The sequence below is a fragment of the Nematolebias whitei genome, chromosome 19 (genome assembly GCF_014905685.2).
Source record: "Nematolebias whitei isolate Nwh7 chromosome 19, NemWhi1, whole genome shotgun sequence".
Taxonomy (NCBI): domain Eukaryota; kingdom Metazoa; phylum Chordata; class Actinopteri; order Cyprinodontiformes; family Rivulidae; genus Nematolebias; species Nematolebias whitei.
In genome coordinates, this window is record NC_056516.1 from 33,828,982 (window position 1) to 33,851,523 (window position 22,542).

Below are 22,542 nucleotides of genomic sequence, written 5' to 3' on the forward strand. Positions count from 1 at the left end.
AAAAATCTAAATAAATTGCCCATTACAGTGTACTAACTGGTGTTGGTTTCTAAGCACAGTATACCCACTACAAAAATGTCGACTACACCACTGGGGCTGACTGGTTGTTTCGCTTCTCTCTGAACAACCAGTGTTTTAGAACTGGTTCAAATAATGTCCTTAAGGTTTAATTAGTTGATTTTTAAAGTACGCTTAGGAAACAAGGAGCAAATCATAGTTTGGGAACTTGTTGAATATTGTCAGAATATATTTCACAAAATCAAAACCAATTTTAATTGGGTGATGTAGTTGCACCTATTAGTTGTTTGAATATTTACATGGTGTCTTTGAGCAAGGCACTGAATGAACCACAGACTAAAGAAAGAAAAACAGTGACATGATGATGACTCTGCGATGATGATGAAGAAGGGTGTGTGTGTGTGTGTGCGTGTGTGTGTGCGCGCAGCCCACACCTTGTCTGGGTGTGTCTCCCTTTAAAAGCAGCAGGTCCTGCCGCAGTTTCTCTTCTGTGTTTCTGCTTGAAAGTCTTGAACCGTCCGGGATGGATCTGTTCTACCTGAACCCGCTGCTTTTCCTATTCTTTCTACCTGGTGAGGTTTACAACTTATTTAAAACCAAGATGATCTAAGTTTGCACGTGCAGCTTGGCTGATTTTGAGCTATTTTCTAACGATGCTTCACGGTTTTTTGTTTTTTTTTTGTCCGCAGGTTTCTGCGCAGGGAGCAGTGTTCTTCCGCCGGGTCCGGTGGACGTGGTTGCGGGGAAAAGCGTGACTCTGAGAGTGCTGGTGGCGAAAAACACGGACGACATCATCATCTGGAATTTCAGCGACGGGAAGGACCAAACGAATGTCGGCACTTTGCGGTCCAACACGTCACAGCTGAACGATCCGTACAAAACCAGAGCTGCCATTGACCCAAGCAACGGGTTCCTGACCGTGAACGCCCTACAGAACGAGGACAGCGGGGACTATAGCATCAACATCTTAAAGTCTTCCGGCACAACTCTGACTGGAGAAATTAAAGTCAGAGTTCTGGGTAAGTCTTTTGGATACACGGATCTATAATAAGCTCTTTTTTTTTTTTTTTTTTGGTTCATTCTTTTTAATTAAACCATAACTCATAAAGAAGAAGAAGAAAACCACTCAGCCTAAAACATAGTTCCTTAGACTCAACGCTGTCACACCTGGTGCGCAGTAGATATCCCTCCGCCAGCAGGAATAACTGAGTAATGCGTCACCTGTAACCAAACTGCTGTTGAGGACTACATTCAGTGAACACATAAGTAACAGGTGTTATTTGTTTGGGTTTATGCTGCGCAGCATGTTGTTCATTTTAACAAACCATACTATTTATAAAGTATTCACATGTCACCCTGAGGGTTTCATACACATAAAATGCTGGATTTGCCTGCAGTATCACACACCCTAAATAACACTGAGCTAACAGGGCGTGGCGCCTCATACTGTACTGGAATGTGTGTCTGTTGTTGCATTAGCAAATGGAAATGGGAAATGGACTACGTATATAGCACCTTTCTATCTTATCACGACACTCAAAGCGCTTTACAATACAACATGTCCTCGTTTACCAATTCTTACAGCACTCTACTAGATCTCTACAAAGATTAATCAGTGCTTTAGATCACATTCATACACACATCAGAGGCAGTGAGGGGTTCAGTGTCTTGCCCAGGGACACTTGAGCATGTGACTGCTGGTGGAATCAAACCCCCAACTCTTGCATTGGAGGACAACTGCTCTAACCACTCAGCCACAGCCGCCCATTAGTTTCAGGTGGAAGTATCTTTACAGCTGTACCTGTCTGCTTTAGTCTTCATGCTGCATACAAAGACAGAATGTTGATGGCCTAATTGCATGGCTTTCTGTGTAAGGGGGATTATATTTCTCACCTGGGCACAAAAATGAGCTTGATACACCCATTAACACCTCTGGGAGACTGTTGCAAACACAGTTGGCCTTTGGGGACAGAGCCAGTAGAGCTTACTGTGCCCCAATGCAGACAGCTTGAATAGGAATTATTCATGTTGTGTGAAGAAAGGATTTGTTCTTCTATCCTTCCATTTATAAAGGTGTCCGAACGAAGTTCCACCAACAGAAAAACATCAGGCATGTTTGCTTTTACCTCACTTAACCTCCTACGGCCTGGCATCCACATAAGCAGACATTATAGGAATTAATAATGCATGTCATGCAAGAGTTAAAACTGAGATGAAGGGTCTGTCCCCTGCGGAGGTCAGTGCTCGGGACAGAAAGTAGACCTACAACTGAAGATTGGAGTCTCCGAGACTGTGTATGGGTGCAGGACACCTGACAGGTACTCAGGGGTCAGTGCATTCAGGTGTTTGTAGGTGAGAAGAAGGATCACTTGAAGCTGTGGGATTTATATTGTACTTGGTAGGTGGCCATTTTGGATTCAATAGGGGGGATGTAGAAATGAAAGCTGCAGGTTCAACTCCCAGATGGAGTCTTACTGCTCCCCTGTGCATTTGTAGGTTTTCTACAGCTACTTTGGTTTCCACCCACAGTCCGAAGACATGCATGTTCAGTTATTTGGCTACTTGGAATCGTCACTAGGTGCGACTTTACGTGTGAAAGGTTGCCTGTCCTTTGTCTCTGTCTGGCCCAGTGAACCCCTCCCATTTCCCAGTGTCTGCTGGAGATGGGCACCCTGAACAGAACCTAAAGAAAACAGATGAATGTAGTGAGCGTGGCTTGTTTTTGTCAATCGTAGAGCTTTCTTTAATGTCAAAATCTGTCACATGAAAAGCACCAGTATCACCAACCGTGTTGGTTTCTGCTGTGTGACAGATTAGTTGCGATTCTGCAAAATAACACCCGTCTAGTTTCAAAAAGTAACAACTGTGTATTTTGTCCATGTAACTTTTCCAGGTCACAGTCAGATCTAGTTGCCACTCCTTCACATTGTTCCCACACCCACTGTTGCCCAACTGTCAGTTTACACACTGTACTGCTGTTACTCTAGGATTATTGGTAACAAGTCAAGCAGGTCTAGTTGTGGAAATATCTTGGCCACTTCAATTTACCGTATTCATATGTCAATTTTGGTGCAGAAATAAGATTCTGTGAAGGCGGGAGACTTGTCTCTTGTAGTCAGAAGTAGTTTTGTTGTCGCAACTGATTGCTTCAAACTCCAGTGAAAATACCTGCCTACATCTCTCAAGGATTACAGTAACGTTCACATTTCTCTGCAGTGCCAGTATCTAACGTGGTCATCAAGTCTGACCTGGATGAAGCCATTGAGAACAACAGCACTGTGGTTCTTACGTGTTCTGCCTCAGGCTCAGACCTGACATTCAGCTGGACCAACGACACCGTGCCCATTGTCGCCGATGGCAAACGATTGATCGTAACAAATGTGAGTTGTTTCATAGTTTTCATGCTTTAAATTGTGTCTGGATGAGGGACAAAACAGGTTTTGATTATGTGAACGTTTTATTGTTTACTTAACTTCAATATTATTCATAGTTGTACCATTTATACAGTAAGTCATCCAGCCTATATCACTAAAAGTAGACACTGATATCCAATTAAGATTTTAATTTGGCACCAGTTCATAATAACAATCATCTATTGGCAATACAAAATAAAAAAAAGGAAAACAGATCTACTGTAATGTATAGCCAAATGCATGAAGTCCATTTCTGTCCTGTTCGTTCTATTAAAATTTACTCATAACTTTGTCTAAAACTGTCAGATTTGGACTATAAAATCACACCAAATTACAAAACAATCAGATTCAGAAGTCCGATTCAGACCCCATCCTGAGCACGCATGGGAAATCAAGCAAAAAGAAACTTCCTGCAGTACCAGACTCAGGATGGGCAGCCAGCGGCCTCACCCAGCCACGTTTGTAAATCTTTAATTTAATGTAACCACTAGCTGTTCTTACACCATACCATACCACTTTATTTATAAAGCACTTACAACAGCAACAAGGCCAACCAAGGACACAGAATGAAATACATAGATCCAAATGAAAAAATAAAATAACTAAATGGCTAACGTTGTAGAATATAGACAGGTTAAAAACAGTCCAGGGAATAAAAGTGGGGTTTTAAACAAGATTTAAAAACAGTGAGAGAGGGAGCCTGCCTGACGTGTAGTGGTTAGTCATTCCACAGTTTTGGACCTGCAACTTTCAGATGGGTTCCTGGAACCAATAGAAGCATCTGGTCTGCTGACCTCAGAGAGCGCTGTGGAACATATGGCTGCAGCAGATCAGTGAGATAAGAGGGGGCAGAACTGTTCAGATTTAAAAACATACAGAAGGATTTTGAAATGAATTCGAAGTTGAACTGGGAGCCAGTGAAGGGAGGCCAAAACTGGTGTAATGTGCTCTCTTTTGCCTGTACCGGTTAAAAATGTTTGCATCAAACTGATGGGGGATGTAAAGGTCATGGATGTTTCACTCACTAATGTAAAATTGATATAGAACCATGTATGTGAAGTAAGGCATCTTTCTGTCTACTCAGAGAGGAGTAAACAAATTCTTCTTCTCACTTCTGATAACTGACATCTTCATAGGCCTATCGCAATAAACAATAAATCAATTAATCACATGATAAATGGAAATTATCGATCGGATTTTCATTTATCGACTTCATCGTTTCTTCGTGCCTCTCTCTTTCTACCGAAGACACTGGATGACAAAAGACTCAACTCCGATGCGCTTCACTGACCCCTCCCTTTCTCTTGTCTCTTTAAAATCCATTGTAACCGCCCCAAATCGCGTTTTTGGATCCTTAAAAGCAGCTAAGCTGAGAAGCTAAGCTACGAGATATGGTAACCGGCCGACCTCGGGAAAAAAAACTCCATCTTGTCGAAGCTCCAAAATTCATAGTTGAAACCCGTGCCGTCGTGTAAAAAGTTGTTTTTCTCTGCAAAAAGAAGCTGAGAACCTGTTTACTGATTTTTTCTTTTTAATTAAAAGCTTTGTGTGAAAAATGCTAAAGAGCTCAAACCACACAGAGCGTCCGCCATTTTGAGAACCGAAGAGAGCCAGCCCATGTCATGTCAAGGGGCCTCCCTCCCATTTTTTTTTCAGTTCAGTCTTATACTGCCATCTGGTGGTTGCAAAAGGTACTACTGTACATACATAGCAAAATAACACACATGCCTCCTTAAATTTGACAATAATTACTGATTATTGTCAAATTTCAAACAATATTATCGTTTATCGCAATAATTTCTGAGACAATTAATCGCCCAGCAAAACTTGTTGTCGTGACAGGCCTACGCCTCCAAGAGATGTGAGCTGTGAAGCAGAGGTTGTTTTGCCCTCGCCTCTGTCGGATAATGGATTATAAAAGGACACTTCTTTTTACTGCCTGTGAGCAGACCTTGTGAGACGAAGTGCCATGTAACATATTGATGCTTGTTTTTCAACCACTGCTCCATCTTGCAAGGTTAAACCTGGGTTGATAAAGATCTCCTAGTTTCCTTGTGTGGCTTCATTATTTAATGAGTTGATGATGGGATAATTAAATTATCCAACACTAAGTAGATTTAAATTATTGTTTAGGGAAGATAAAACGCTGCATTGATGCAACAATCTGAATCTGTGACATGAATTTTTTGTGTGTTTTTTACACATAGTGTTTTAATTTATTTGCTCCTTGTTTTAAACTTTTATTTTTAGATGCCACCATCACTGGACGGAGGTTCCAGTAAGTTGACCATCACAGGTGTCCTCAGGTCAGACCTGGTTGGTCCCATTTTCTGCACTGCTAAAAACTCACTGGAACAAGGGAAGAGTCCACCTTTCAACCTCACAGTTTACTGTAAGTGTTTCACCTACACCGTTCTGTCGAGTGACTCCTCTTGCACAGGAGCTAACATGTTTTGGCTAAACGAGAAGGAGTGGCTTAGCAAAAGAAAGAATGAATTACTCCCGAGACCGATCAGATTACCACTTAAGAGCAACTTCTGCTGCTTCAGCAGAGAATACACGGCAGCTGTTAACTTAATTGCCTTCAGTGGGACTGTTATTAAGCTTCTGTTCAACTTCTTCTTTAAAACAAACTCTGTTCTTGACCATCTTGTAAGCTTCATTATTTTAGTGCAAAACTATGTGGCTTTCTTGCAAACAGTGACAAGAGAAACCTGTTAGCCTGAAGTCTGAAAAGCAGGTGAAACAGGTCTCCTGTACATCATCACTCCCCAAATTACCATCAAAGTTCAAGTACTGGTGTTTACAGGGGGTGAAACCTAAAGTGCAAAACTAACTATTCAGTTCAGTTTATTTCTATAGCGCCAAGTCACAGCAGAAGTCATCTTAGGACACTGAACAGAAACATTCAAATATAAAACTATTTATTTTTGAGGAGCAGCTGTGAGTTTAACTCCATCACAGAACTCTCATCTTGAGCGAGCATGAAGGAGACAGTGGAAAGGAAAAACTCCCTCACGAGGAAGCAACCTTTAGTAGAACCAGGCTCAGGACAAGCGCCCCTCTGCTTTGACCTGCTGGATTTGGTAGGAACAGATACACAATGGCAGCTCAAGAATCACATGTTAAGATAGAAATGGTATAAAATGAAAACGATTCAATTTTAACAATTCATTGAAGGAAATTAGGTCAGTTTGTCCTCTAGTAGTCTAAGCTTAAGGCAGCATAATAATCCAACCCTAGCTATAGGATTTATCAAACTGGAAAGTCTTAAAACTGGACAATGTGTCAGTCTCACGGACAGAAACTGGAAGTTGGTTCTACAAGAGAGGAGCCTGATAACTGAAAGATCTTCCTCCCATTCTGCTTTTGGAAACTCTAGGAACCGCAAGTAAACCTGAGAGCGAAGTGCTCTGTTGGGAAAATATGAAACAAAATGTATAAGATGGAGCTAGGTTGTTGAGGGCTTTGTAGGTTAGAAGTAAGATTTTGAACTAAACTCTGGATTTGACAGGGAGCCAATGGAGAGAAGCTAAAGCTGGAGAGATATGATCTCTCCCACTAACTCCAGTTAAGACTCTGGCAGCAGCATTTTGGATTAACATACTTTTTAACTAATGTTGATACTATTGATAACTGGTTTATTTTGAGAGATTAAATGATTCAATGACAAATATTCATTTCTCATTTTTGATTTGAAACGTGAAATCACTCCAAGTTTCTCTCCTTTATTGGTCCTGCCATAATATCAGCCATGGCAGTTTAGACAGTTGTTATCATTCTCCATTCATTCCGTTGAATTCCTATTATTTGACATGTTGCACTTGACTGAAAGAGCTTCCACGCCTAGTTGACAGCAAAAGTTCACTCCAGAGCCATCGGCTGCCACTCCACCCCAACAGGCCATTAATACTTAATCTACTTTTTTGTTGTTGTTGTTGCTTTGAGTCACACCCACACATGAGCACCTACATTATGTCTAGAGATATTCTTGTTAAGACTTAAATCCTGTTTAAATGCAGGTTAAAAGAAAGCAGGCATCGTCGTGGTCTTGTAGTTATTTAAACTGCTGCGTGTGTTTGCAGGGCACTCCTCTTCAGCCTGTGCTGTGGAGCTGAAACCACGTTGTGTACACAGCAACCCACACCTCGTCCCCTTCGGCGTGAATAACCTGAAAGGCAGTCAAACCACACCGACCGCAGCTCAGTCCTGTTATTAATTAATCACAAGCTCACAGCTACAGCTCAGGGGGGGTTAACCTGGTCAGGTCCTCTATGAAATAGTCAAGAAAAGTGGGATTTGGTAGAAAAATCTACCGTAATTTCCAGACTATAAGCTGCTACGTTTTTCACACACTTTGAACTAATTTATGGATTTATTTTTATTTTTTTGATGGGCTAACAAGTTTCATGACTCCAAAACATTTAGCCTCATCGCACCCGAGCACTCACATAGCTGCCCAATACATGCCTGTCTTGGGGGGATGGGTCCTCGTGAGACTACCTGTATAAATAAAGTTTAAAAAAAAAAAATCTGAACAATGAAATTACCCAACAGGGCTAATGTATTTTATGTTTTTAACCAGCCATGTTACAGATACTGTTCTGAAAATGAAACATTTAAGGTACATATTTAAGTTAAAAAAACTTTCTCATGTTAAGTGCTATATATGTACACTTTTTCTTTTTAAATTGAGTGGGCGTGGCTTATGTTCAGGTGCGCTCAATAGTCCAGAAATTAGGGTAATTTAAAACATCATTTGTTTTTTTAAAGCTGGTTTTAAAAGATGTTTAAATGGTGGAGTGGTGGTGTAGAGGTTAGAGAAGGTGCGCCTGCGATTAGGAGGTTGCCAGTTTGATCCCCCAGATTGGCATCATCAAAATGTGGGTGTAACTGTTTTATTAAAATGTGGGCGGGACCTGCCTCCCCCCTCGTTTGCTCCACTCTGTGCCCTTGAGCAAGGCCCTTAACGCCCACCATCTGCTCCCCTAGATGTCAGCTTCCTGCTCCACACAGAGGGATGTGGTCTGTGGTTCAGTCAGGAAGGGCGCCCGTGGTAAAAACTAAGCCCAGGGTATCTAACGACACTCCAGACTACAGAAAGTTTTAAGAAAGGATTGAAGACAGTTTAATTTGAATGATTTTATATTGTTTAAACATATTTTTAATACAGCTGTTTTAGTTCTTTATATTTTATAGCCCATGTTTTATTCTCTGTAGTCGAGATGTTTTATATTGTAGCTCTTTGATAAAGTGCATTACAAACTGAATAAAATATCATCATCATTATAAAAACAGTTGTCAAGTCTTCATGTGAGTTAGTTCGCTGTGGCGACCCCTGAAGAAGGGAGCAGCCGAAAGAAGAAAATAAATTAAAATAAAAGTTGATTAAAAGCAACTGGTCAAGAGTTTTCAAAATAAATAAGGAGAAAAGTATGTTTAAGCAATGAGAACCAGTATTTTTTATTGCTTTATGTATATTACATATTTTTTATGTAGCTTTAATATCCTTTACCATCTTAATAAATACCCATGGAAATCTTTGTCCAGTTTAAAATCTTCAATATGATATATGGTGTGTTCATTTTTTAGAGCTTGGTTAGTTCTAAAGCTGTAGAAGAAAAAAAAACATAAAGTAAAAAAATATATATATAAAAATCATGAAAACTTGTTCCTTTCCATGCAGTCTAGCATCCACCCAGCCACTGTCTTTACTTGCTTTGTCCTTTTCGGGTGGTGGGGGTCACTGGTGTCCAAATCTGGACAGGTCTCCAGTCCATCACAGGGACACATGGAGACAAACGAGACAAACAATTCACTCCCTCTAGGGACAATTTAGAGTTACCAATCAGCCTAACGTGCATGTTTTTGGACTGTGGGAAGAAACCCACACATGCACAGAGAGAACATGCGTACTACTCCCAGAAGTTCCCCTGACTGGGATTTGAACTGGCAACCTTCTCGCTGAGAGGCAACAGTTCTATGAACTGCACCTCCATTGCTATCTAGCATTTTGATCCCAATTAAAATCTTTAAATCCTAATTCTTTGTGCTCCACAGATGGACCCGAGGATGTCACAATAAACCCCCTGAAACCCAGCGAGTACGTTACATCCAACTCGGACTTCAACCTGACATGTGCAGCCCGCTCCAGCCCGCCTGCCACCTTCACATGGTACTACAACACGGTTGAAATCAAGGCCAGCGGTCCCATCCTCACCCTGAAGACCATTGAAACGCAAGGATTCGGAAAACAACTGGCAGACTACACGTGCAGAGCCCAAAATGCCAAAACCAAACGTGTCATCCCCTCGTCCGCTGTTCGATTTTCTGTGATGGGTGAGTAATGTGGCCAAGCTCCATGCTGGTGCTGTTAAGTTCTGTGTCACTTCAGCCTCCATGATACTGAACGTTTGTCTTCAAGTCGGTGATTTCAAACAGTTTTTGTAAAAGTTCTGAAAGACGGACATCTGTTAAAAAAAATGATGCTATGGAGAAAAGATGAAGGTTTCATTCCTGCACAGCTGCTTAAATTGTGTCTTCAAGGTTCTGGAATGAAAAATGTGCAGACTGCGCACAGCAGGAAAAACATGAATCTATTGCACATTATCATACTGTACTGTATGTATCTTCACATATAATATATGGACAAATCTTTTCAAGTGAATAATGTGTGAAAAGTGTATTTTTAATGGTGCTAAATTAACATTTTATGGCTTTGTCATGGAATGAGAATGATCATCATGGAATGATTATATTACCGTAATTTCCGGACTATCGAGCGCACACGAATATAAGCCGCGCCCATTAAATTAAAAATAATAATAATAATAATTCTGTAAAATAAGATATTTACACAGAATAAAAAAAAAAAATAATAATAATTTTGTGAAATAACACAGAATTTAAAAAAACCAAACAAAAAACTTTTAATTAAATACGTACCGGTAATCACAGTGAAATGTTTGATAATTTCATTGATCAAATAAAAAAAACAAAAATCTTTATTTATACAGGTAGTCTCACTGAGTCATGAGGACCCACCCCCCAAGAGAGACACGTCACGCCCGGGTGTGACGAGGCTAAACGTTTAGGCGGCATGAAGCTTGTTAGCCCGCCAAAAAAAAAAAATAACTCCATAAATTAGCCGCATTATTTATAATCCGTGGCGTTCAAAGCCTGTGGAAAAAGTAACGGCTTATAATCTGGAAATGATGGTATTTCCTAAAGATACCATCTATAACATGATTTTATCTGAACAGTTGTGGAAAAATAATCCCACCAGTAAAAAGTGTTTAATGCAATGGAACATATAAAAAAATTAACATTGTTGGAGTCCTGTCTAAAAGTACAACATTTCTTTAATGTGAAATTGTACATTTTAACATTTTTACCAAAACAAAAAAAGACAGTTTGACCATTTTGAATAAAACCTAGCAGCACAAGCAGTTGAGACAAACCTGACTGATTTTTTTAATTTTAATTTTCTAAGACTTGTGCCATTTTCAGTTCAGTTTATTTATTTATGTGGTCCCAGTTCACATCAAACGTACTGGTTATGCACGATGGTGCTTTCTTGTTACATCACACATTTTGTCCTGAAGCGTTTCTGGTTCTTTTTGTCCTTTTCTCAGGTGATGAAAGATTAGACAGAAAAGAGGGAGTTAACTTAAATATTACATTATTGTTACACTTTATTTTGGAGACTCAAGGTTGAAAGACTCCCAAGTATGAAAACGCCAATGCTAATGTGCAAGGAAGAAGCAAAACCTTTGCAATCATGACTTGTTTCATGTGGCCTCATTGCTATGATATGAATCAGAACTGATCCATGTTTTAAGGAACTGGAACATCGTTCACACTATAAAGTCTTGCTTGAAAGACAGTATGAAGATGCAAAAGTATGCAGATTTTAATACAGGTACTATTCTATAAATAAAATACAGTGAATCCTAGAGAGAGGCTTATTAAATAGCCACACTTCTCAAGGCTGCTTGTAATCAAATACTCATTTATTAAGGTCTCTACTGTCAGTGCACACTTTGCTCTGTTAACTTGTCTGTTCAAATCTGTCCAAACTGAATGATTTTAGACAAACATATTTAGTAGATTGATCTCACGATGGGTACGATGATGGACTACGATGTTTGCAGATGACATTGTGATCTGTGGTGAGAACAGGGAACAGGTGGAAGAGAACTTGGAGAGGTGGCGTATGTACTAAAAAAAAAGAGGAATGAAAGTCAGTTGTAGAAAGACAGAGCAGAGGTCACAAAGGTGCAGGACTTCAAGGACTTGGGGTCCACTGTCCAGGAAAATGAAGAGTGTGGTAAAGAGGTGAAAGACAAGACCGTTGTGAGACCAGTTGTAAGGTCTGGAGACAATGGCATTGACAAAAAGACAAGAGAAAGAACTGGAAGTGACAGAAATGAAGCTGTTGAGGTTCTCCTTAGGAGTGACAAGGATGGGTAAGTTTAGGAATGAGATCATCAGAGGTACAACACAGGTTGAACAACTGGGAGATGAAGTTAAAGACACCAGACTGAGATGGTTTGGACATGTCCAGAGGAGGGACAGTGGGTATAATGGTAGAAGGATGTTAGAAATGTAGGTGCGAGGGAACAGACGAGGAGATATATGGATGCAGCTAGAGAGGACATGGAGGTAGTTGGAGTAGGGACAGAGGATGCAGAGGAGAGAGGGAGATGGAGGAGGATGACTCACTGTGGAGACCCCTGAAGAGGGAAAAGCAAAAAGAAGAAGATCTCGTGAAGGTTAAACTTGCAAGAAGTTTTGGCATTTTTGGAAATATTTCTGCACATGCAGACAGATTAAACATTGTTTCCTGTGGAAGTGAAGTTTCTACAGTTACTCTTGTTTTACTGTTGCCGCAGTTACTACACTGGGTAATCATATAAACTGTAATCACAGTTCACTAAAGTTCATGCTCAATAATCCAGGTATAAAATCCAACAATGTTCAGTCAGGTCATCTTGACGTTTTTTTTTTTTTGTTTTTTTTGTGCTGAGACGTTTCGTCCGTCATCCAATGGACTGTTATCAAATTAGTAATGCCTTAAAATCCATATTTCTTCTGAATCAATAGCAGAACTGAAAACGTGTTTTGTAGATGGTTTCAGTTTTCATTCCCACACAAACAATTTTTTTTTCTATGTCGTAATTTAAGAAGAATCTAAACATTTCACACCATCAGGCTTTCTCAGCTACACATTTTTTTAGACGCAAACTGAAGGTTAAGTTTTTTTTTTTAATTTATTTTCTTTTCAAGATGATCAATAAAAACCCACATGAAGCAAAGTACACAAAGTGTAGGATCCAGTTTCCTGGCGTTTATAGAGAAGAAAGGGCGGAGTACATTTTACTATTTGTGTTTTACTCTGTTAATATCTTAGAATTAATTTATATTTCTGTCTTTTGTCATTTACTGAACATAGTTCTGTTCTGATAAATGGCTTTATTCGATTACTAAAATGCAAACTTGGTTGTAGAGTCTAATCCCTTTGTGTAAAGTTACAATAAAAATACTTTCGGGAGTAACAGATTCCTCTTCTTTTGTTGCTCACAGAACCCATAATAGATGCTATAATCACCAGCCCGACTAGTGCCCTCATGGCCGGCAACAGTTCGGCCAACATCAGCTGCCGGGCGACGTCAGGCAACGTCACGGAAATAATCTGGCTGAAAGATAGTAAAGCTCTGTCTGCCAGCGATAGAGTTGTTTTCTCCAGCGACAAGAGCTCCATTTTCATCAGTGTGCTACAGAAAGAGGACAATGGAGTCTACACCTGCAAGCTCCGCAACTCAGTCAGCGAAAAAGAAGCCACCTACATCATGACAGTCAGCTGTGAGTTGATGTTTTATTCTTTCACATCTTATTGTATTTAGACGCTAACAACATTATAATTTTTTTATATGGGAGCTTAGTGGGAGTGGTGCTTATTATTAAAACTGAGCCGTTCTATCATTGATTTCATCTCCTTTGGTTCCCAGATGGTCCTGATCCAGTGACGGTGAATGGGAAGGGTGAAGTAGAAGTGGATACTGAGGTGGTGCTCACCTGCTCTGCTCCGTCCGTCCCACCTGCTAACTTCACCTGGAAGTTAAACGGCACAGTGCTTCCACCCAAAACGACCAATCTAGTCATCCAAAAGGCTTCATATAAAGACTCGGGGTTGTACACATGTGAGGCGTTCAATCAAGTCACGGGCAAGACCACCGTTAACACTCACACCCTCAGTGTAAAAGGTAACATTAAGACTGTAGTTTATTTTATTTTTTTAAGGAAGGAATTCACCAACAATGTCAGCTACACAATCATGTGCACACACCAAACCAGCAGGTCAACGTCTGCGAGGGCTGAGTCAAGACTTTATTCAGGATTCATTTAAGGGTTTAAATTTATTTTCAAATTTAACAAGCAATAAAACTTGAGAAAAGCTTGCCTTGGCAGGGCACCCATATCTTCTGTGATTTTTTTCCAGTTAGAATGGTGTGTGTGTGTGTGTGGGGGGGGGGGGGGTGGCTCAGCGTGAGTGAAGGGGCGCTACCTGCTTTAGCTTTTTAGCTAGTGCGTCTGTATTGCGTGCCGCTAGCTTAGTGCTACGTAAGTGCTGGCGGTTATCAACGGGGCGGGGGTGCTGGTAGGCAGGGTGCTCGGTTCTGTTGACAGGGCGGGGCACCCTGCTTGTATAATGGTAGGGGAAACACTGGGCTTCACTTGTGTATAAGCCGTGGGTGTCCACGTTGTAACATGAGATATTTACATAAAGATTTTTTTAAACTTTTAATGAAATACGTACCAGTAACATACACAAATACGTACACTAAATGTGTTGTTTTTTTTTTCTGAACAGTGCCTGTAATACGGCTGCTTAAAAATAGTATTCTACCAGGAAGTCATTGATCGCTAGCTTCATCTTCCTCCTGCGCACCACAGACATATATACGCTGCACACTGCTACAATGAGCTTTTGCTTTTCTCTTCATCACGTTTCACCCCTCCCTCGGGGCACAACCAGGAGGGGAAGGGAGAACACGAGAATTTCCCCAGTGGTTTCATTGGTCCACTGTGACATGTTCGGTCATTTCATTGGTCATTTTATTTTATTTTTAACCTTTATTTATACAGGTAGTCTTACTGAGTCACAAGGACCCACCCCCCAAGAGATATGCGTATGTGAGCGCCCGGGTGTGACGAGGCTAAATGTTTTGGCGGCGTGACGCTCGTTAGCCGTCAACAACAACAAAAAAATCCACTAATTAATTGCAGAGTTGTATAAGCCGTATAACCTTATGTTCAGAATACAAAGTATTTGACTGTGAGTAATACTTTAGTTAATACCATGTGTATATTCACTTCCCAAGTGGAGTTCATTGGTGTATTTTTTTTTACCTTGACAACAGATAAATACCTCAATAGTTAATTAAAATAAACTTAGTTGCAATAATAAACATTTGATCCACTTGTTTCCAATATTGTTAGGTACAGGTACTGACAAAGATATATATATTTTTTCAGAATGATACAACTATTGAATGACTTGTTTGCATCTTCAAAAAATACACTTGTATGTGGGAGAAAGAACACAACCAAGAGATAGGCATCTTGTTTTTTGTTTCTTAGTTACTTCAGAATTAAATCCCTTCTGTAGAACAGCACACATCATACAAAGTGACAGGCTTTTACCAGCACTAGTGATCAGTTCTCACAAAACCACTACAAACTTTCGTACAGACGTTCATTTCCTCTGTGGTTTCTGCTGAAAACTGTCAAACATGGCATCGTTTCCCCAAATAACATACATGTTGCTGTTTCTTTTAATAATAAAAGATGATTCACAGAGTGTTGCAACGTATACGAGTTTAATTACATTTGTTTTGTCTGATGTTTATAGAGGAGATCAATGATGGTCTCTCAGATGGAGCTATCGCTGGAATCGTCATTGCCTGCCTTGTTGCAGTGGGAGCATTCATCGCTTTGTTCTTTTACTGTCGACAGAAAGTACCGTAAGTACTCTTGTGTTTTTATACGTAAACCTGAGCATGTAGTTTTGATCCTAAAGGATTCATTTGGGTGAGGTGGGACACCCTTTAAACCTTTGCATTGATGTGCAGTAAACCAACCAGTGTTGTGTCTTTGCTGTTGTTTTCACTGAAAATTATTTAAAATATTTATGTTCTAGGGGTTTATTCTAGTATTCTTTTATAGACTTTTCAAGAATTGGTCTTTTGGAAGAAACATTTTGTCCCATCAGACAAATGTCCCTGTTTTGATGTTGGCTTGTGAGTTCATTCAAAGTGCCAAAATAAAAATAAAAACACACCTATGAAGCTTATTTGGTGAACATAAGTTAAACACAAGCTCCAATTGCTTAAATTATCTATATGTTTTTTTTTGTTACTGGATCTAAGAACCAGCTCAAACCTGGACAACTGGTCCCAGATGTGTCTGCCTACTTAAAGTCAATGAAAGGGTGATTGTTTTAGTCCTGGGTGTGTTTAGATCTGTCATTCTGACCATTTGTTTCTCAAACCAATATCCCTTGATCATAAGGAATAGCTGTGGTTAAGTTTTAGATCATAATTGTTGCTGTGTAAAAAAAAAAAAAAGATTCTCTTTACTTTTCTTATCTTTTTTTCAGACTTGTTCTTTGTAACATACCAGTCATAATGGTGTTGGCTACCTTCTGATGTTCTAGGAAAGTGTCATCATTCCTCGAGCTTTGGTATCTTGTAACATGCTAAAAATGATGAACAAACACAGATGATAGGGCTGCCAAGTTACTGTTACAATACACCATCATTTAAAACACATTCATGGACAGAAATTGTTTTGCTAGAAACTTTTCGACACTAAATCCAGTTATTCCATCCACAACATATCTAGACAGACTGAGTTGAGTCAGTAGCATCTTCATAAAACAACAATAGAGCAGTTTGTTGCTCTCAGCAAGAAGAAACATTTAAATAACTTACATTAACCATCCATCCATCCATAATCTTCCGCTTGTTCCAAAGTCGGGTCGTGGGGACAACAGCTTGAGCAGAGAGGCCTAGACATCTCTTTCCACAGCCACCTCTTCCAACTCTCCTGGGAGGACTCCAAGGCATTCCCAGACCAACCGAGAGACAGTCTCTCCAGTGTGTCCTGGTCTTCCCAGAGGTCTCCTCCCAGTTAGAAATACCCAAAGCACCTCCATAGGGAGGCACCTAGGGAGCATCCTTAACAGATGCCCGAACCACCTCAACTGGCGCCTCTCCATGTGGAGGAGCAGTGGTTCTACTCCGAGTTTCTCCAAGGGAGAGTCCAGCTACCCTGCGTAGGAAACTCATTTCAATCGTCTGTATCCACAATCTCATTCTTTCAGTCACTACCTGGAGTTCATGCTTATAGATGAGGGTAGGAACGTAGACTGACCGGTAAACAGAGAGCTTTGCCTTACAGTTCAGCTCCCTCTTCACCACAACGCACCAACACAGAGTCTGCAATACTGCAGTCACTGCACCAATCCATCTGTCAGTCTCATGCTCTATCTTCTTGTGAACAAAACTCTTAAAATACTTGAACTACTCCACTTGAAGCAGAACCTCACCCTCGACCCGAAGACAGCAATCCACACTTTTCCACCTGAGGACCATGACCTCATGACTAATATTAACAAAATAAAATAAAAAATACCGAACAACATATGCACAACATGAGTTATACTCCATCGTGGCCCACATGGTGTGCTTCAACACCTGCAGTTATATTCACATTTTTATCTTGTTTCCACTAAACAAGCTATTTATATTGGGACTATATATAAGGATATGGACTGAAATGGGGTAGAACAGCTGACTTGGGACCAGGAAGTCGTGGTTCGACTCCCAGCCATTCCCACACATTGTGGTGTCCCTAAGCGAGACAACCAATCCCCAGTTGCTCCCCTGGTGCTCACATAGCTGTCCACTGTTCCACCTGGGTATGTCTCAGGTGTGATAGGTTAAATGCAGAGAACTAATTTCGCCATTGTATCGGAACATACAATGATGAACACATAGCACTTCACTTTACTTTATTTAACATGTTATGTTTGCCAGTAATGTACTTACTCTTTATTCTGGAGGCTGGACAGAACACAAGTATGGGGTTTGAAAACTAACTAGTCATATTTAATTTTGTCAGTGAGTTGCTGCTGTCAGTTTTATATGAAACACTACAGATAGGTTTAGTTTGTTTGAGGGGGTGGCTGTGGACGAGTGGTTAGAGCAGTCGTCCTCCAATGCAAGAGTTGGGGGTTCGATTCCACCAGCAGTCACATGACAAAGTGTCCCTGGGCAAGACACTGAACCCCTCATTGCCTTCGATATGTGACCCATTGGTGTATGAATGTGATAAAGCACGGATTATTTTCTGTGTAGATATAGTAGAGTGATTGGTAAATGAGGGCACAGATTGTGTTGTAAAGAGCTTTGAGTATCTTCATAAGATATAAAGGAACTATATAAGTACAATCCATTTACCATTTGAGTTCAAATAAAGTGCTGTGCCCACTCTTGCACCATTTATGTGCAGGACCTTCATGTGCTGTGGTTACCTTATGTTGTGTTTCCATCAACACTAAAGGGACTTAACACCAGTTTACATCCAACACCACTTCAGTAAATTGCATGGGACTGGATGTCTAATAAGTTTTTTCCCTCTCCATTCAAAAAACAAATAACTAGTTGATTTTATTAATTCACTTCTTAGTCAAACTAACAAAAAATGTTTTAGGAACAGAGCGACAAATAGTTTTACACGTGAACGACACATTGTTTGCATACAACAGTGATGATCTTGCACTGCATCCTGTTACATTTCAACATATTCCATCAAACAGAAACGTTCACTCTGAAACAAAAACAGACGTGTCACACAGATATTCCTCACTTCAGCATCTGGAAACCACCATTTAAAGGTGACTTATTAACACAAACTCTTATGAACAAAGTTGAAACATGTCCTTTATGTAAAGTCTCAACTTGCTGGTGGAGGTAATACAAGAAAGAGTAACACAACCAGTAATTCTACTTTCCTAGCGTTACCAGGTAAACGAATAAACAGGGAAAAGGTCCAGATATGCTTCCAGTGCAGTGAAAGCCAAACATCTGGGTATACAAAGACTATATTTTGAACGGATAGTGTATAATACAGCTTCAGTGAAATTATTTAATGAATATAGAACAATGGATTTTAGCCACAGTTAAAGGTATTCACCCCCACTTCCTCCTAGCCTGCAGGCAGCTGCAATTATCTTTTGCGTTTGTTTGTTAAAAAAAAAAAAAAAAAACTTGAGGAAACCCTGTTTGTGTCTTTTGGAGTAAACGGTGCGATCATGTTCCGTAGCTAAACCTTCCCCTCCCCCGCCCAGCTTTTAACAAATCACCTGTCAGGATTATCTGATGCTACAGAGGTCATCAGGTGTCAGGTACAGGGGGTGTTCCACCGTAGAGCTCCTCCTCGGGCTTCGGGGCCTTTAGACGGATTCACTTGTCCATCCAGCTGTCATTTTATCCTTATCACATTCATCCCGACTTTCAGAGAGTGTCATCAGGCAGACAGGAGGGCTTTGTTCTGCGCTGAGTCTTCGTCCTGTTTATGTTCAGCAGACGTAGAGCTCTGGGAGGAACGTAAATCTGGTTTTGGAGATGTTTCTGGCAGTTTAGATCAAGACCCACAAATAAGGCTCAACCCTATTCTTTGCTCTAAAGGTTACCTGGATTCACAGGGTTAAGGTGCAGGTGTTTGTCTAAATTGAATGTTGGTTTTCCTGTGGCTCTAAGCTTCTTTTAATTGCCAAAGTCAAAGGTGGAACTATAATGTTTTTGCCCGTTTGTCTGTACCGTTGACGAAAAATGTCATTATTCAGATTTATTGAAATAACGTATTTTCCGTCGTACACGTCGCACTGCCATATAAGTCGCATCAGTCCAAATATGTTTAATGAAGTGGAAAACACCATAAATGTGTCACTTTGCCATATAAGTCGCATCTATTATGCATCCTTGACGTGTTGCGTTTATTACGTGTAACCGCTGACAACCCAGAAATGTGGGCCGATGCTGTGCCAAAAATTGATTGGCTGCCAAATGGCGGCCACGGGGGTGTGCACGGGAGGACTTTGACACGATCAGCACTTAAAAACAATTATTTGTTTGCTCGACATTATAGTAAAGGTATGTCTAAGTTGAGCTTTTACTTAATAAATGCACTGTAACGGTCAAATCAGCTGTATTTTTAAAGTATTTGGTGCCTCGGTGCTCCGGGAGCACGCAGAGGAAGGAACAGGAATGAAGAACGCTGTGCATTTCTTCAAAATTTAACAAGATAAGCACCTAAAACAACTATTTGTTTGCTCGACATTATAGTAAAGGTGTGTCTCAGTTGAACTTTTACTTAATAAATGCACTTCAATGGTCAATTTAGCTGCATTTCGCCGGGGCGGCACAGCGAAATAAAGCTGATTTGACGGTTGCTCCAGGCATGATCCTGGAGCAGGACGAAGGTGACAGTTTTTGGCAAGCCAGTTGTGTCATTAATAGCCACTTTTTCCTATTACATGACACATCGGCATGCCATACTGCTAGAGTGCCATCTAGCGGCTGAAAATGGTAGTGTTCAATATTTTCAATGTCAGAATGAATGAAAAGAGTCAAATCTCAGCCAGGTTTATAGATATGGAAAATAAATAAACACAAATAAGTTGCTTCGGTGTATAAGTTGCAGGACATGTACATTATGCAAAAAACAACGCGTATAGGCCGGAAAATACGGTATGTCTTGTAACTCCTACAAGTCATATGCTGCCAGAACCACTTTCTTCCACCTGCAAAATAAACAGATAACTTTTACTAACATAATCTATTTTATTGGAATGTGTTAATATAGTAATCTGAGATGACTTTTGTTTCTAATTGGTGGTATACAAATAGACCAATTGAATGAATACATGATTTAAAAAAAGTAAATTCTACCCCTTAGTTTCTATTGTTCATCGTTTTTTGCAAACTACTGAGTTATCTTTAGAATCGTTGAAATAGTGGTCCTGTTTTAATCAATTTGATTGGTTGATAGTAAGAACTACAAAGTAGAAAGTTTCTGGAGAAACGTTGATTGACACGTTGCTGCCGTTTTACATTTTCGATTTGACAGTACTATGTGTTGGAGTTTACTCTCAGCTACCACCACACCAAATTTCAGCTCAACACAACAACAAAAAATCAAGGAGTTATAGTCATTTTTTTCGTTTAGGCCATGGTGGCCATCTTGAATTTTTGATTTAGATTTATTATGTGACGGGGAACGTTCTCAGCTATAACCACACCAAATTTCAGCTCTATGTGTAAAAATAGCTGAGCTAAAGACATTTAGGTTTAGCTTTGAAGCCATCTTGGATTTTTTAATTTTTATTTCAGTCTTTATTGAGCATTGCTCTCAGCTACCACCACACCAAATATTAGCTTAATATCTCTAAAAATTGCTGGTTTATAGTATTCTTCTTTTCAGCTCAGACAGACATTTTGGATTTTTGATTTGCAGTCAGAGTCTACTTGCTCTCGGCTACAATCGTACTAAATTTCAGCTCAATAGCTGAAAGAATGACATGCTTATAGTCATTTTTGTGTTGTCTGAGGTAGCTGTGGCAGCCATCTTGATCCAAAATGGCTCCAAAAGTTTATCAATTTGTTCAGAGACCGCTCCCCTCTGGGTCTTGTGACCTCACTGTGGCAGTCAGAGTTCTATAAGTGTTTTTTTTTTTTTAAAAAGGCATCTTTGTTAATAAATTATGTTGCCATGGTAACTTAAAATGCCAATAAAAGTATTAGCACACATCACAGTGCTGATCCGGTTGTTTTGATATAACATTTGCGAGGGTTCACGTTGTGTTTCGGGCCACATTAAAGTTGAAGGAAGACCCTTTTCAGGTGGATAGTAAAGTGGGTGCCTTCATGCGTCCCCATTTTCATTAAATCTTTTAATGTGCATGAGGGCAGCCTTGCAGCATGGTTACCATGGTGGTCTTACTTGGTTAGTTTGCTTTGTGATGCAGTTCAATCCAAACAAAGCTGGATGGCTAACTAATCCTGCAGTGTGGACCTCAGCTGAACACCGCAGAATGTGTTTTTTTTTTTTTTCGCTCACAGTGACACATGAGAACTTTGTGTGCAGGTGGGAGCAAAGGGAATTAAAGAAGTTTGTCAAAGAGGAGAAGACAGACGAGGAAGGCGGGAAGTAAACTGCGGCATGCAGACGTCTTTACAAAGAAAAGTCGTCAGCAGTGGTGACAGCTGAGCCGCAGACTGAGGATGATGAGTTTGGGCGACTTGTGCAGGCAGTTCAGCATATTTAGAAGTCCATAAGCAGGCATGTTGCTGCGTTAGTTAATGTCGGTATTTTGTTTTGACTTATGATCAAATTTACTTTGACAAAGCATGAACGCCTCATGCACAGTTGCATCATTTCTGTCAGTACTTAGTTACTCCCACTCTCTCTGTGGCTCTCGGTCTTAAAAGTGAAAAACAAACAAACAAAAACAAATTATAAGCAGTTAAGTTTAGTTAATCGAGATACACGTCCAGTTGTCTCACCCACCAATAGGACCTTTTTTTGTCGAGCTGGTGTGATGATCTTGTGCGTGTTTTTTTTTTTTTTTGATTGTGGGGTGGGGTGACAGTTTACTCCCACCAACCAAAACATGCATGTTGGATTAACTGACAACTCTAAACTGTCATTAGGTACGAGTGAGAAAACACAAATACCGTAATTTCTAGACTATTGAGCTCACCTGAAAATAAGCAACGTCTGCTAAATTTATTTGATTTCTTTGTAGATATACAGTTTAGGACTCGCTTGAATATACGCCACGGTTGTCCCCATTGTAACATGAGAGATTTACACAGAAATATATATATTTTTTAACTTTTAATTAAATATGTACCAGTGACATACACAAATATACAGTAGTCCCTCGTTTATCATGAAGGATCTGTACCCTGAAGACCCACAATAAGTGAAAAACTGCAAAGTAGGAATAGTAGTACAAGTAGTAAGTAGTTTATTTTAGTAT

At 40.1% G+C, this 22,542-nt stretch overlaps 1 protein-coding gene across 3 annotated transcripts in view; it reads left to right on the forward strand.

Annotated features, from left to right (window-relative positions):
* The first annotated feature begins 507 nt into the window (after positions 1-507).
* LOC119425346 (carcinoembryonic antigen-related cell adhesion molecule 8) overlaps positions 508-22,542 on the forward strand; it is a 33,034-nt gene continuing 10,999 nt past the window's right edge. For 2 of the 3 annotated variants that reach the window (XM_037692864.1, XM_037692865.1), the window contains exons 1-8: positions 508-590; positions 708-1,037; positions 3,235-3,398; positions 5,682-5,823; positions 9,492-9,770; positions 13,017-13,295; positions 13,442-13,696; positions 15,346-15,457. In XM_037692864.1, the coding sequence (XP_037548792.1) occupies positions 542-590; positions 708-1,037; positions 3,235-3,398; positions 5,682-5,823; positions 9,492-9,770; positions 13,017-13,295; positions 13,442-13,696; positions 15,346-15,457 (1,610 nt within the window). In that variant the 5' untranslated portion in view covers positions 508-541. Of the gene's footprint in view, positions 591-707; positions 1,038-3,234; positions 3,399-5,681; positions 5,824-9,491; positions 9,771-13,016; positions 13,296-13,441; positions 13,697-15,345; positions 15,462-22,542 lie in introns of those variants that run through there. The other variant, XM_037692866.1, reaches the window with a different exon arrangement.